This window comes from Geotrypetes seraphini, chromosome 12 (assembly GCF_902459505.1).
Source record: "Geotrypetes seraphini chromosome 12, aGeoSer1.1, whole genome shotgun sequence".
NCBI lineage: Eukaryota > Metazoa > Chordata > Amphibia > Gymnophiona > Dermophiidae > Geotrypetes > Geotrypetes seraphini.
In genome coordinates, this window is record NC_047095.1 from 107,514,996 (window position 1) to 107,532,481 (window position 17,486).

A 17,486-nucleotide genomic window follows, 5' to 3' on the forward strand; every position below is an offset into this window, starting at 1 on the left:
TAATGTAAAGCATTCTGAGCTCTCCAGGGAGAACGGTAAAGAAAATTAAATAAATAGATTAAGGGAATGAGGTTGGACACTCCTATTAGTACAATAAATATCCTTAACCAAAGATTCATGTGCTCAGTTGTTGTGCTAAATGATGTCACGTCTTGATCTCCTTCTGAGACTCACCTATTACATTTGCTACTTCTCCTTTTGACCTCTTTATTAATGAGAAGAAGCTTAACTACTGCATTATTGTAGGGGGAGAGTATGGCGCAGTGTTAAAGCTACAGCCTCAGCACCCCAAGGTTGTGGGTTCAATCCCATGGTGCTCCTTGTGACACTGGGCAAGTCACTTAACCCCCCCCCCCATTGCCCCAGGTACATTAGATAGATTGTGAGCCCAGCAGGACAGACAGGGAAAAATGATTGAGCATCTGAATAAATGCATGTAAACTGGTCTGAGCTCCCCTGGGAGAATGGTATAGAAAATTGAATAAAAATATTGCTACCACCTTTGCAAAATCTATCATTCAGAGTTAAACACAGACTGACATTGTGTGCACCAATATCTGTCATATCATTCCCTCAGTAATTCCCCCACCTGAGCACTGTGTATTGATGCACCTTCTTGTCCAGTTTGCCTGTCCTGACTAGGTTGTAAGATCTTTTGTGCATTGACTGGCTCTTCTATATCAGTGCTGCACATGTCTGGTAGAGCTTTAGAAATTATTAGCAGCAGTGGTGGTGGTGTAGAACTGCAAATTCCATCCAAAAATACTTTCAATAATACAGACTCCATCTCTGTCCCTGTGATTATGATTTTATATTTAAATCTCAAATTTGAATACAAATATGATTTTAGTCATGTATAAAAATGGACAATATTCTGCACAACTGTTTATAAATCAGAGTGACAATTTGTGTTTTTCTTTAAAATTTCAATAAGATATTTATGAAAAAAAGAATAGCACTAAGGCACTGATTCCATAAATTACATAGACACTGAGGAGAGCATCGTTAAGTGTGACTCTATTATTACCCTCCTCTCAAATCACTACTTTCAAATTAACATTTTTCTTTCAAGGTCATGTTCAGAAAAACAAGTTAATTAAAACAATCTATATTTAATATTAAATGCACAGGTGTTTGGCTGATGTCCCTTGAGGCTGAACCTTTCAGGAGAAGAGTCCTATAAAGATCACACGGTGCTCACACAGCTGCAGGACACCCACTCAGGTCAGAGTTCACATCAGCATCAGGAGGCGGCTTCTCTGGTACATCTGTAATGTGATCTGTGTCCATCAAAGGGTCTTCTTTGTATCAGTTTAAAACTTCTTCCATTATACATTGAAAAGTTGGGGGTCAGCATAACCTGTCCAGTAGAACATTTCATCCACTAGAAAATTTCCAAAGTGACATAGCAGGAAAAGCAGTTGTTTCCTACCTTGAAATATGGGAGCTCATCATCCCCTTTTGATTTTATTAATATTTTACACTGATCTCTGGAAAACCATTGAGAACCAATGTCCTAAGCTGGATATGAACTTTAAAGAAGATGGCTACTACATGGATGGGGATATTATAATTGGAGGATTTGTTCAACAATACTCTGTTGAGTTAACTAAATCCATTAGCAACGTCATATCTTTTAAAACGTCAATGTAAGTAGCATTGTGTATTACCTCCCATTTCTGAAGTATTTGTGAGTTGCTCCGTGACTAGCTGTTGACTTTGAACTGTAAATGTAACTTAAACCTGTATGAAGGATATTTGGTGGTTAATTTCTTATTAGGAGTTTACATTTTCATTCTTTTATTGTATACAATATTACTGCATTTATAATGACATGTGGGTTTTTGGTTTCCTCTTTGAACACAAACTCATGATAAATTATAGCAAGTTAAATCTTTCTAGCAAAGTAATGAGCTTCCACACACTGACTTCTGGTGTGACCTCATTCTGCATGCTGTTTGAGTGAGTGAGCTTCCATGCTCAGCACAATAAAAATTAAAGTTACAGGTATTGTACTCTGGTGTACGTTTAACTACTATTCTTTCATAACATGGCAACTTTGAAGAAAGGGAAAGGAGAACCACAGCTTCCCTCACCATCTAGTTTAAAATGGCTGAAATCTTTACCATCTTCTCCTGAAAAGACAGCTCTTAAATGGCTCATTCAGAAGATAACAACGTGATATCTGAATTACAAAAAAATCAAAGAACTACTGACCGCTCATATGGCAATTTCTCAAGATATGAGAGCAGAATTAGAGGAGATTCATACACAAATGGACAAGGCTTGAAGCACTTACCATCAGAACATCAAAAAATTGAAGAATCAATATCTCACATTCAGCAAATCATGGAGTTCATTAAGAAACTTACCATGATCTTGAAGATCTGGCTAATAGGAGCCGAAGGAATATTATCCATATACTTTGTCTGATCGAGGGCACTGAACGAGAAGATATGTTCTCATTTCTCACTAAATGGATTCTGAAATTCATAGACATTGAATTCTCTTCACTATTGGAATTTGAGAGAGCCCACCACTCTCCCTCCAAATTGAATCTTACTGCAAAGTATCCAAGACCTGTAATTGCTAAACTTTGGTGATACCCACAGGCTCTGAAAATTTTGCTTACCGTGAAGAGCAAATCATCTTCTATCTACCAGGGTTGCAAGATTTTAATTGTTCCAGATCTTGCTACCACTACAGCTGCTAAGCGTAAAATGTTCCTCACCATGCAGTAGGATCTCAAAGACCTTGGAGCCCAAATATGGCTTGTTCTACCCAGCCCTCATGAAAGCAACTCCACTGTGACCTACTCAAAACAGTCCCTCTTGCATACTTGGATTCAAGATGGGCTGATTCACATAGATATAATGGTTTAATGAAATATTTTCAACCATTGTGCTTCATCCCTGCAGATTAACTGCTCCTGGTTATCATACGGGTGTTCTCCGCATTACTAATGACTGATATAACTTTGCCTGTGCCTAAAGAAGTTATTTGTTTCATTCACATATGTTACTTAATTTTTGCTATTATTCTTTTTTTCCAATTCTTTATTCATTTTCATATCTCATAACAAGTATACAATAATCATTCAATATTCATACAATTCACTTGTATAATTCCTATAATATTAAATCTTATATTATTCCCCCTCCCCCCTTCCCTTCCACACATATCAACATTTTATTTGAATCTCACACATTATACCCTCCCAATCCCATATCATATTATTCTCCTATAAAAAGGTGTCTAATAATTTGAATATTCAATCAATGGCCCCCAAATTTTTTAAAACTTGTTATAATTTCCTTTTTGCATAGCAAGAATTCGTTCCATTTTATAAATATAACATATAGAATTCCACCAAAAAGTATAGTTAAGTCTTGTATAATCTTTCCAATTTCTAGTTATATTCTGAATGGCAACTCCTGTCATAATCATTAGTAATTTATTATTATTTGCTGAAATTTGACTCTTTGCTCTCATCATTGTTCCAAACAAAATTGTATCATATGACATAGCAACTGGATTTTCTAGAAAATAATTAATTTGAGACCAAATTGACTTCCAGAAGGCGTTAATACAAGGACAATTAAAAATTAGATGATCCAAAGTCCCTGCTTCTAGATTACAGTGCCAACATTTTAGATCTAGAGCTATCAAACTTTTGTAAATGTACTGGGGTCAAAAAAGCTCTATGCAACAAAAAGAACTAAGTCTGTCTCATAGATGCTGACACTGTACATCTAATTCTCCAAGACCAAATTCGTGGCCATTGAGAAGCAGAAATTTGATGCTTAATCTCAATGCTCCAAATGTCTCTTAGACCCGTTTTTTGTTTTTATTTGTAAAACCATATATCAATTTGTACCACTTAGCGGCTTGGTGACCCAAGAAATCCGCCTGGAAACATAGGACTTCCAAACTATATTGATTATCAAGAACTTTCCATTCAGGGAACCCCTCCTGAATAGCCTGCTTCAGCTGCAACCATTTAAAACTTTGTGACTTATTAAAACCATATTTATGTTGCAGCTGTGAAAAACTAAGCAGCTTACCATTTGAAATAACATCATTTAAAGTTCTTATTCCTGCAATGATCCATTGTTTCCAGAGAATTTTATGACCGCCTATTTTAATCTTGGAGTTTAGCCAAATGGATTGATTTAATGATTTAAAAATTGGAATAGGTGATAATTTAGTAACATATCTCAAGTCTTCCAAGTATCAATCAAAATTCTATTCCTTTTGTATCTATTAGGCATTGGTATACTCAAAAGATGAACCAAATGTATAGGAAACATGAGTCGCCATTCTAAATACAACCAGTCTGGGACATTCTCCATGAGATTTGGAAGGACCCAATACATACCCTGTCTTAAAATATAGGCTTGATGGTACCTATAAAAATTTGGAAAATTTACCCCCCTTCCACAATTGTTTTTTATAACTTTACTAAAGCAATTCTAGGTCTTTTCCCCAACCAAACAAATTTTGAAAGAATACCATTCAACTTTTTATAAAATGACCCCTGAAAAAAAACTGGTATCATACTCATTTGATAACAAACCACAGGCAATATCATCATTTTAAGTGTTTGAACTCTCCCCCACCAAGATAAATATAAAGGATTCCATTGCTCACACATTTCCGTTACTTTCTTTAATAAAAGTTTTTCATTTTCCTTTACTGTATCCTCAATAGTACTTTTGATATTGATTCCTAAATATTTTAATCCCTCTTCTTTCCAAACAAATGTAAATGAATCAACTAATCCTTTGGTACAATGTACATTAAGTGGTAGCACTTCCGATTTGCTCCAATTAATCTTGTACCCAGAAAACTTTCCAAATTTTTCAATCAATTCAAGCAAACATGGAATAGTAGTCTCTGGTTTCCTCAAATAAAGCAGAATATCATCCGCATAAGTGGAGAGTTTATATTCCCAACTTGAAAACGGAATTCCTTGTATCTCCTTTGCCTGATTAATAGTTATCAACAAGGGTTCCAAAACAACGTCAAAAAGCAAAGGAGACAAAGGACAACCTTGTCTAACCCCCCTCTGTAAACTAAATCTATCCGATAAATTATTATTAATATATAGCCTAGCACCAGGGGAGCTATACAATGTCTGAATCATTTGAATAAAACCAGTCCCTATACCAAACCATTCTAATGCTTGATACATAAAAGACCATTCAACTCTGTCAAAGGCTTTTTCTGCATTCAAAGAAATTAAGAATGCCGGATCCTGAATATCTTTTGTTAAATTTAAAGTATGAAAAGCCAGTCTGGTATTATTGAAAGAATGTCTTCTTGCAACGAATCCTGTTTGGTGAGTATCAATAATAAAAGGGAGAGCTTTGGCCAATCTTAATGCCAAAACTATGGCTAAAAGTTTACCATCTACATTAATTAATGAAATAGGCCTGTAGTTTGATACCAAAGTATGATCTTTGTTTGGTTTTGGTAAGAAAATAATTAATGAATCTGCCATAGTACCTGATATACAACTTTTATTCAGTTGATATTGATATAATTTTAACAAATAGGGTAACAAAGTATTTTGAAATAATTTATATAACTCTACCATATATCCATCATCACCTGGAGCGGATCCAACTCTAAGAGACCTCAATGCTGTTTCTAACTCTTTTAAAGATATAGGTTCTTCTAAACTTCCTTTTATATGTTCAGGAATTTGAGGCCCCTTAAGTGAACTTAAAAATTCCAATCCATCCTTTTCTCTATCTCTGTAAGATTCAGAAGAATACAAGTCTTTATAAAAACTAAAAAATTGTTTTAGAATCTGATCAATTTTATTATGTGATTTTCCATTTTTATCTTTTATTATAACATTTTTGTTCTTCTTTTCCTTGCTTTAAGATAATTTGCTAGCATCCTACCCGCCTTATTTGAATTTCCATAGTATTGAGTTTGTTGAGAAAATAAATCATTCCTTACAAATTTAGAGGATAACTCATTATATTTAACTTTTGCTTTTAATAATAATTGCAAAGTATTCCACTCCCATCTATTAATTAAATTACTTTACAATACTTTAATTTCCTTTTCCAAATCAACAAATTATTTCGTAAATTTTTTCCTAACGTATGCTGAATATGAAATAATATTACCTCTCATGGTTGCTTTAAACGCATCCCATAATACTTCCATATTTATATCATTAGTATCATTAATTTGGAAGAATTCAATCATTTTTATTTTAAAATCTTCAGTAAAATTTGAATCTACTACCAAGGAATTATCAAATCTCCAAACCGGCTTAGAATAATCCTTTTCACCATCCTTTAACTCAATCCATACAGCACCATGATCAGATAAGAGAATAGGATCTATAATAGCTCTTATTACATTTTTCGCTAAATTATTTGAAACAAAAATATAATCAATTCTTGAAAAAGAATTATGGACCTGTGAACAAAAAGAGAATTCCCGATCATTAAAATGAAGAATACGCCATATATCTATTAAATCACAAGATTTTACCAAATTATCTAGCCCTAATGATTTCATAACTCTACTTGGATTTTTATCCATAATTGAATCTATTACAGCATTGAAATCTCCAGCCACCACTAAATTAGAAGCAACCAGTGGCATTAAAATTTGTTGTAGGTTCTGATTCGTATTAGGAGCGTAGATGTTAAATAAGTCCAGGGTATTATTTTCCATGCTCATTTCAATATGCACCCACCTTCCTAATGGATCCATTTCTACCATCTTAAAATCAGCTGTACATTTTTTATTAATTAAAATGGCCACTCCAGCCTTTTTCCCATTTGCTGGAGCAAAAAATACTTTTGAAATCCATCCCCCTTCCAGCTTTCTAGATTCTATTGTGGACAGATGGGTCTCTTGGATGAAATATACATCCACCTGTTGCTTTTTAAGGAAATTTAACATTTTTTTCTTTTTAATTTGGTGATTCAGGCCATTGACATTTAAAGAGTAGAATTTAGTCTCCATCTTTCAACTCAATAAAATTCCAGCATTGACACTCCAGTTTATATAAATGAAATTGATTAGACACCATCCTTCCCATAACATCCATAAAATATAAAAATATGATATAATATCCCCTACTACACAGATATTATTTCCCCTTACTCTTAAATATCCCCCCTCCCCATATCCCTCCCATCCCTCCCTTCATTATGGATAAACTTGAACCACGCCTAGGATATGCAACCAGTTCCATCCCCCAGGCATTTATACATTGTCTCCCACATATAAATGTACTTTTTCCCATCTTATATCTTACTACCATGACATATTTTAAATATTATACTATCTCAATGTTCCCATATATAAAGAAAAAAAGGAAAAAGTGTGACACTAGTCAAAATACATTTTACCTAATCTGGGACGAGACCTCAGAAACGGAGCCCACGCACAGTCGTTGTTCACAGACCGAAAAGTTCAGCGTGGTTGTACACTCCCTTGCTCCAATCATTGGTCTTCCTCCCTCCTAATTTTTTATACCTCTAAGTGATCTAAGAAGCTCTAATTCTTTTAATAAATAATTTCTAAAATATTCATTTTAATATCTAAATTGTGTCTACATTGTGTCTACACTCATTCCCTTGAGACTCAAACTAGCAAAGGTTTAACATATTTATATAGTACTTATTAGGTATTCTGATCGAAAAAAGTACTTAGCATTGATTTCTTAGCATTTTTAGCACAAGTACTTAGCTTTAGCAGTGCTCATGTATCAACCGATACCAACGTGGCCAACGTTTCGTGGATTTGACTTTATATCCACTGCTTCAGGGCCATTTCACATATGTACCAAGCTACTGCAACAGAAATTAAAAAATGGAAATTAAAATCACAAACACAGAGTCATACCAGTATAAAGCTTAGTATGCTCAGTTGTAAACTTACTTGATTCAAGTACGCTACCAGCCGTCTCAACAAAATGCAAAATGGCGCCAGCCTCTATTTAACAAACTACGCAACGTGGTTACGTCAGAAGAAAAACAGCTGACATGACCACGTATCCAATCATAAGGATTTCTTTATATATGGGAACATTGAGATAGTATTATATTTGTTATTTTCCCATTGGGGGACTTTATTATAATATATTTTAAATATTAACATAACCATTTATTTCATTATTTTTCCATACTTTTATATATCCTTTCCAAAATGGTCAAATACCACCTTTACCTTTTTATCAATTCTCTTTTAAATCTTTTAAGTTCCCCCATATTCAATATTAATATTATACTTCTTAATCATAAATCCATTACTATTTACTTATTATTATGTTCATCTGTTAAACCTCAACTTATATAAGTTTTCATTTAATTCTCTTGAAATTAATTCTTTTTTTTTTCAAACATCCTCATAAATGAACATTTCAAAACTCTACATTTTTTATAAATCCTCCTTAAGTTCATCTCATATTCCTCCCTCCTCCCACTTTCACAGCATAATATCTATATTTATTTTAATTTATTTATGAATATGCTTCTTTAAATATATTTATATTAGAGTTCTAAACCATTTCATTCAATTTCATATTCACCACATACATACATAAAAGAAGAAATGTAACATTTTCATAAATCCTTGTCATTCCATCCATTCTATTCCAGTCTTACTTTTATATTCCACTCCTATTAATATATTTCTGTCTTCTAAACCTTTTCTTCCTTACATAGTCATTGGTTCAGAGTTATTCAGAAAGTCTTTCAACTTCCCTGGATCCTCAAAATATAGTGATTTACTCCCATAGGATATCCTCATTTTTGCAGGGAAATATAAACCGTACTTATATCCTTTCTCTTTAAGCTGTGGTCTTAACTGCAGAAACTGCTGCCTCAATGCTGCTGTATTTTTTGCAAAGTCAGGCAAAAATAATAATTTTGATCCTTTATATGACAAATTTTTGTCTGCTTTTGCCAACTTCAGTATTTCAAAGGCTTGCTGAAACATTAACAGTTTAAAGATAAGCGGTCTGGGCTTTGACTGACTTTCTGACCGTTGGAACGGAATTCTGTGTGCCCTTTCAATTTCAAGAGGTTGTTTTGAGTTCAGCTGAAAAAGCTTTGGTATTAAAGTCTCCAGAAACTTTATGGGATTATCTCCCTCCAATTTTTCTGCCAGCCCAATTATTTTTATGTTCTTCCGACGTCCACGATTCTCATAATTTTCCAGTTGTTTTTGCATCTCTGAAATGATTTTTCTTTCAGATTTAAACTGAACCTCTGTTAGTTCCAACTGTTCCATTTTTTTTTTCCAACATTGTCACTCTCTGGTTTGCCAATTCCAACTGCTTATTTATGTTGACAACCTCTTCCTTTACTTCCTGTATGTAATCTGTGTTCTTTTGTAGCATCTGCTGTATTTTCTCCAGCGCTGTTATCAGTTCTTTTTTATCAAGTTCTTCCTCATCTGGGAGTGCAGTCTTTGCCGGCAACACATGATCATGCTTGACACGCTTAGCAGTGCCCACAAAAGCCGTCTCAAGTTTTGTCTGCCTTGAAGTTGCTATCTTCCGACTTTATAGTAAGTTCTTTTGATACAGGAAACTTTATTTTACAGCGAAATTCTTCAGAATTAGTGCCTGGGGGAGCAGAGCAATGTGATCACACCTCCATCTTGTGCGTGTTCCAAGCCACGCCCCCCAATTTTTGCTATTATTCTAATTACAGCTGTTTCCCCTGTACTCTCATTATCGAACTACCATTTTTAAGTTTTAATCAATACATTGTTTCTTATATTCTTTAAATTATGCTATATACTCCATTTCATTTAAAGATTTCAGCTTTCAACTCATGAAATTTAGAAAAGACTTTAAGTATTTTAAACTTTAAGTATTTTAAGTAATTGAAGTGAAATATTTTCTACAATTTAAGTCATCCCTTTGCATTTGAACCATCTTATACCACTGAGAAGCCTCCTTTTTCTTGAATGATATCATAGCACAGAGGGCCAAGAGGTCAGGAGTTTTGTCCAGTATATTTTTGGTTCGTAAGAACGCTTGCACTAAGTTGCAACCACTGGTAATGGCAGTGTGACAGCAAACCAAAATGGTCATTAAATGAGTGAAATGTAGCCCAGTCCTTGTCATGCAAATTATTTATTTGCCAGATGCCGGCTTTTTGCCACAATTTCTAATCAATCACATTATTCTGAATCCTTACATTTCTCCATATCAGCGAGTGGTGTGTGGATAGCCAAGGAGTATCCAACAAATTCTCAATCTCTTTAATTACCTTTCTCACTGATGTTAGAAGTAGGTCATTACATTCAGCATTTTTAGAGGGTGCAGAGAGGTCAAGCAGTTACAGTCCATTTCAAATTTGAGCAAGATACAATCGGAGTTCTGAGACCCATCACATAGAGCACCCATCGAGACCCATCGAGCACCTTGGTGGAGGATAAACGCACAGTGATAATCATATGTCAGGAAAGTTAACTCCCCCTTTCTATTTGGTACATTTCAATTTCTTAAGTGCAATCCTATTCCATAAGAAATGCATTAGAGCAGTGTCAATTTTCTTGTATAGTGAAGGGGGAAGCAACGATGGTAGCATACTCAAGGTGTAGATGATTCTAGGCACAATAACCATTTTGATAGATTCCAGTCGACCCCACCAGGAAAGCTTTAATGGGGACCATTTGGAAACTTGATCATGTATGAGTTGCAATATTTGAGTAGACTACTCCACCGTTGATTCAATAGTGTTACCAAAGCTTATGCCTAAATATTTTAATTTGTCAGCAGTCCATTGAAAGTCATAGGCATAGACATCAGATTTATCAGGGGCATCACTTCTATCTTGGCTGAGTTAAGCTTGTAGCCTGATATTCTTGAATAAGTTGAAATTGTGGTCAAAACAATGGCCAATCAGTAACTTCCTTAGACTCCTCCCTAAGGAAGTCCCTGATTGGCTAAGGCACCCGAAGTCCCTTCCAAAGGAGGAGCCCAAGGCACTTCAGCCAATCATGTCCTTAGGCTCCACCCTGTGCATCACATGATGCACTGGGGTGGGGCCTAAGGCCTCAGACTCATCACAGGAGGCTTTGGAGCAGGAGGGGTTGAGCACCCCCTCCTGCTCCTTGAAAAGTATAGGGAGGGGGGTGGGGAGGGGAATGGGAATGGGGAGGGGGCATCCAGGTGGGGTAGAAGGAAAAAGTTGGCATTCCTCCTGCAGTTAGTTTATGGGTGAGTGGGACTGATGGCACGAGGGAGTGGGAACCCTCTTGCCATAATTTTAAGCAGGGGTGGGCTGGGCCTGCCCAGCCAGCCAGCCTCAGAGGAGACCTAGAGCAGGAGGGGCTGTGCACCCCTCCTACTCTGTGATAGGTACAGGGAGGGGACCAGGAATGGGGAGGGGCATCCGGAGGTGGCAGGAGGAAGTTGGCATTCCTCCTGCCATTAGTTTTTGGGTTGGTGAGATAGATGGTTAGTGAATCATGTCCCTGCCTCTTTTGCATGCAGTTCACCTCATTTACATGCACGGATCAGAAAAGGGTCACTACACAGGTTAGTGAATTGTGTTGGGGGAATTGGGTCACAAAGGGCTCACAAAACGATCGGCCCACGATCAGTTTGCTTAGTGAATCTAGCCACTTGGCAGCCTGATACCCTTTCAAATATGTCTGGAAACATAGGCCCGGCTCTTCTAAATTCAAATTTATGACTGGCTTGAAACCAATAGACTCGCTTTTAACATTCAAAAATCAAATCTTATGTTCTTTCCCTGGAAAGACGGCGAAACACTTTCTTCTGTTATAACTATTAAAGGCATTTCGTTAAAAATGACTAATAATACTAAAATTCTTGGTGTTACCTTTGACAATAAATTGTCCTTTCATGATCATATAAGTCAAGTCGTCAGATCCACTTTTTATAGACTTCGTCAGATCCGATCGATATCTAGATTTTTATGTTCAAAATCGTTGAATATCTTAATTCATTCACTTGTAATGTCTAAATTAGACTACTGTAATGTTCTATTTACAGGTTTGTCACAGAAAGAAATTAAACGATTACAAATAATCCAGAACTCCGCAATTAAATTAATCTATAAGGCTAAAAAATTCGATCATGTCACACCCCTGCTTAAGAAAGCACACTGGCTCCCAGTAGCACATAGAATTGTATTTAAACAATGTTTACTCATTTTTAAAGCTTTAGAACACAAAACTCCTGCAATAAATTACATTACATTACATTACATTATATTTAGACTTTTAATACCCTATACTTCCTCTAGATCTCTTAGATCTCAAGATCAGCAACTTTTAGCTATTCCCTCACTAAAAGTTATCAACACAAGGCGTAACACTATCTTTTCCATAACAGCTCCTCAATCTTGGAACAATCTTCCATTGTACATAAGACAGGAAAAAAACTTAACAAAATTTAAGTCAGAACTTAAAAGTTTTCTATATATTGATGCCTTTAATAACTGATCTTTCTTTTTTCTCTCCGCACCCATAATTCTAAAGGTCAATTGTCCTTGTCCCCATTCCTAATGTTTTTCCCCTGAATTTTAATTAAATATTTTAAATTTGAATTAGTGATTGTATTATCGAATGTAACCATTAAATATTTTTCCTTTTGTTTCACTGTAACCTATTTAAATTACCTTTAAATGTAACGTTATTTGTGTTATGTGTATTTTAGATAATTGTATGTTTAATTTAATAATTGCAAGTGTGTCACCAACTATTTTATTTGTACATCGCCTTGAATTTTGAATTGGCGATAAATCAAAAATACCTAATAAACTTGGAAACTTGAAACTTGGAATACAACAATTGGTAGAATTTTGTGTGGCAATTTGAGGAGATGTGACCAAATATGGGAACATTTTCTTAAATTCTGTAATTTACGAATCTTTTTATTAAGGTTGGGAAGCCAATTTACCACATGCTAACTGATTTTGTGTACACTAAATATTAGCATGAACTAAATGCTAACATGTCCATACACTATAATGTCTTTATAATGTCACTGGGGTACTAATAGTTAAATATTAGTGGAAGTCAGAAAAATATTAGAGTTCAAATAAAAGAACTGTCTTCTCATTCAAATTGGTAACCAAACTTCAGGATTGCAACCGTCACGTTTGAAAGTCACTCAGAGGTATAGAGTTCTTCAAGAAGAGAGACCCCGAACCTGTTATAAACTGAATTATCAAGCTGCTCTCAATTTTCTCACAGAGCGATGTTCATTTGAAAAGATTTGTAAAGATAAGAAAAAACAAAGTATTTTCATACAAGTGTTTGAAAGACTGTAAAGACATTTATTTATTTATTTATTTACTTTTGTAATCAAACCAGAACTAATAAAGTTGCAACGACTGAAAAATATACTTTGGTTCATCACTAGAGGGCGCAACTCTCTTCTTGAAGAACTCTATACCTCTGAGTGACTTTCAAACGTGACGGTTGCAATCCTGAAGTTTGGTTACCAATTTGAATGAGAAGACAGTTCTTTTATTTGAACATACACTATAATGGGCATGTTAGCATTTAGCGCATGATAATATTTAGCATGTGCTAAATCAATTAGCACGTACAAAATCAGTTAGCGCATGCTAAAACGCTTAGCACATCCTTTTAAAAGGTGATTAATATACTGATGGCAGTTATTATGACACTCTTAACTAATGTTTTGTATTTATTGCATTAGTATTATCCACTTATTGTTTTGTATGTATATATATATATATCATGTACATTATGTATGTATTTAAAAACTAATAAAATATGTATTGAAAACTTGATCATATGGCCTGCTATAATGCACTTTTATTTCAGGTCCTGATCTTATGATGTAAGCCTTTAATTAAGTGACTCTTTTTCCCTATTTACTTTCTGTTGTTAGCAGTCACCATCAATTTATAAATGCAGAGTACCCAGAAAATTCTAAACTAGTCCAAAAGATATCCCCTTTTCAACTGCAAACATTGGTAAATGACTTAAGGCAGCCAGTTATCTGGCTGCAAAGACTCCAATGCTGGTATAATGTAACTCTTAATGCCACCAATACCCTAGAAAATTCATAACATGATTAAGGGCTCCTTTTATCAAGGTGCGGTAGGCGGTTAACATGCGGATTACCGCGCATTCAACCGCCTGCCACGCTAATCGTTAACGCCTCCATTGACGAGGCGTTAATTTTTAGGCTTGACGCGGGGGTTAGCACGTGATGAAATGTCCGACGTGCTAACCCCCGTAGCGCTTTGATAAGAGCCCTAAATATCTAACCACCTACACCAGCATCTAACAAGAATAAAGTTACCTCAATCAAAACTCACTCTATTACAACTAGCTCAAAACAATTCATGGTTCAAGAAGGTTCCTGGCTCATGTTAAGTAACCATGACATGTTAAGTAACTAGGGTCTAATGGAAGAATATGTTAGAAAATTTGATCATATATATATAATGACTCCACCAAACATCAGTAGCATTGAATATCTAGAAAACCACTTTAAAACTGCTCCCAATCCCCCTAAAAAGACACCATCAGAAATATGCATGATCACAAAACCCCCTTCATATACACTCTGAATCACCTAAATAAAGAACTATAAACAGCCTTACAACACTCAACTTGCCTAACACTAAGAATGGCATGCAATTCTCCTCTTTGTTTCCAAAATACTCCCTAAGCTGGAAGTTAATGCCTAGAATGCAAAAAGGGGTTCCAAAGCCATATTCATGATTCAAGCCATTTGGAAACACACTGGCAAAATAAAAAAAAATCCGATGCCTCTCCTTCTGTAACAAGAGCCTATGAAAACCACTTTCCCTTGGACTATTCTGAATACTCCAAAACTGTGAATTATAAGTTATTAAAAGAATGGTAGAAATCAAACAATGTGCAGCCACAGGTGAGTTTTTGACCTGTTTTTGAAGGCGAATAAAATGCTCAATAAGCCTCATTTTTAAAAGACTTCATGTTTTACTCACCTAAATTAATGGGAAAGTCATCACAGTACATAAAGTACTCTCGATGTTATACATTAAGTGAAACTTCTCAGGCTCTTTTTGATTTCTAAATTGTAATTACGTATTTGTAACTACAACATAATTGTATTAATAGTTGTACTGATCTACCTGTACTTCCAATTCTATTGAATGGCTGTGACAAATTGTCCATTATAACTCCCTGGGTAACTGAACCAACCTCTTGTAATGTAATCTGACCTTGAACTGAATAGGTAGAGGGAGAAAAGATAACCTGATTAGCATATCCTAACATAACATACCTGTGACCTGGATTGGCCACTTTTAGATATAGGAGAGCACTGGTCTGACCCAGTATGGTTGTCCTTATGTTCTATAAGATATACAGTACTTGTTTTTTTTTAATATCTTTATTCATTTTGAAGCCATAAATAAGTGTAACATATTATACAATCATATTACACTATAAAATCACCTAAATTCAATCAAAATTGTAAACCATGACAAATAGATATATCACCCCCCCATACTCAAATTCAAAAATTGTATTCAAATTTAAAAAAATAAAAATATTTTCCAACCCTCCCTGGACGTGCATGATCAAAGGGTAAAATCAACTATCACTCTTTGTAAAATTTTGTCAATGGTTTCCAAATCTTTAAAAACTTCTTATAATGTCCCTGTTGTATAGCCATATTACATTCCATTTTAAAGACGTGACACTGAGACTCCCACCAAAAGGTATAGTTCAATCTATCCCAATTTTTCTAATTCCTTAAAATAAGCTGTATGGCAACCCCTGTCATAATAAAGAGAAGTTTGTTATTGTGAGATGATAAAAGTTCCAAGTAGCACAGTGTCATATGTTAGTACTACTGGATTTTCCATTACTTTGTTCACCCGATCCCAAATGGATCTCCAAAATTGAAGTATCAAGGGACAATAAAATAATAAATGATCTAAAGTCCCAGGTTCAAGATGACAGTGCCAACACCTATTAGACTTGGAACTATCTAATTTCTTTAATCTACCTGGAGTCCAAAATGTTCTATGCAACAAGAAAAACATTTGTTTCATAGATGTAGACATCATACATCTCAGCCTCCGAGTCCAGATTCGTGGCCATTGAGATTCAGTAATCAGATGCTTTATCTCAATGCTCTAAATGTCACGAAAACCAGTTTTAGGTTTCTTATTCAAAAATCCAAATATTAATTTATACCACTGAGTGGCCTGGTATTCCAGGAAATCCATCTGAAAGCACAGGACTGGCAAACTATACTGATTATTAAGATTTTTCCAATCAGGGAACCCATCCTGAATGGCCTGCTTCAACTGCAACCACCTATAACCAAATGTTTGTTGTAATCGTGAAAATTCAAGTAGCTTTCCATCAGAAATTATATCATCTAGCGCAGTGTTCTTCAACCTTTTTACACCCGTGGACCGGCAGAAAAAAAATAATTATTTTGTGGACCGGCAAACTACTAGGACTAAAATTTAAAAATCCCGTTTCCGCCCCATCTCCGCGAGCTCGGTCCCCACAAATCATCTGATCCCATCCACACAAGCCTCAGTTATGATTTTATATTGAATGTATTTTATTAAAGTATAAAAAGAAACAATATTCTGTAGAATTGTCATTTTATAAATACAAATAATTCAGAGCAAGGATCAACAAAACCCCTGTCTCCCCTCCCCTTCACATATATCCCCTCTACTATCAAGAAAACTGAACAAGCCAAATTATTACAGAATGCTACACAGAAATATCATGCTAACAGAATACTGAAGTAACACATGACAGGAATAGTTTTAGGGGAGTGCAACTAGGGCAACTGCCCCCTGGTCAGAGAGCGCCCTAAGCCAGCTGAAAGCTAAAGAAGCACTGCCTGGGTTTTGCAGTCCCCAGTTATGTCTAACACCAGCTCTAGCAGGATATATATTTCAAATCTGATATATTCTAATCACAAAATAGAAATAAAATTATTTTTTTCTACCTTTTGTCGTCTCTGGTTTCTGCTTTCAATCTTTTTTTCACTCTCTTCCTTCCAGCGTATGCCCTCTCTGTCTCTTCAATCCAGCATCTGCCCCTTCCATCCACTATCTGTCCTCTCCCCCTTCCATATGGTATCTGTCTTCTTTCTATGTCCCTCTCCCCTTTCCATCCAGCTTGTGCCCCTCTCTCCTATTTACATGATTCATTCCAGCTTCACTGCTCTCTTCATTTTTATCTCTCCTACACCAGATCTATCATCGTTGTCCCTCTGCTTATTTTTCTGCTGACCCCTTCCTATCATCAATCTCTCTACTTTCTCATGCCTGTGTCTCCCCTTCCCCTCCTCTAATCTCTCTGCCAGCTGTTTCCTTCCTTTTTTCATTCTCCCTTCCCTCCTCCTCCTGTCCAGCAGTAACTCTCTTCCCTTCCTCCCCTCCCAGCAGCATCTCTCCGTCTCCCTCTCCAGTAGCAGCTGTCCCTTTTTTTTCCTTGCCCAGCAGCTTCCCAGATTCCTT

General features: G+C 35.6%; 1 protein-coding gene across 1 annotated transcript in view; it reads left to right on the forward strand.

Moving 5' to 3' along the window:
* The first annotated feature begins 1,527 nt into the window (after positions 1 to 1,527).
* LOC117346261 (vomeronasal type-2 receptor 26-like) overlaps positions 1,528 to 17,486 on the forward strand; it is a 49,080-nt gene continuing 33,121 nt past the window's right edge. The window contains exon 1 of the mRNA XM_033915662.1: positions 1,528 to 1,649. Coding sequence (XP_033771553.1) covers positions 1,528 to 1,649 — 122 coding nt within the window. The remainder of the gene's footprint in view (positions 1,650 to 17,486) is intronic.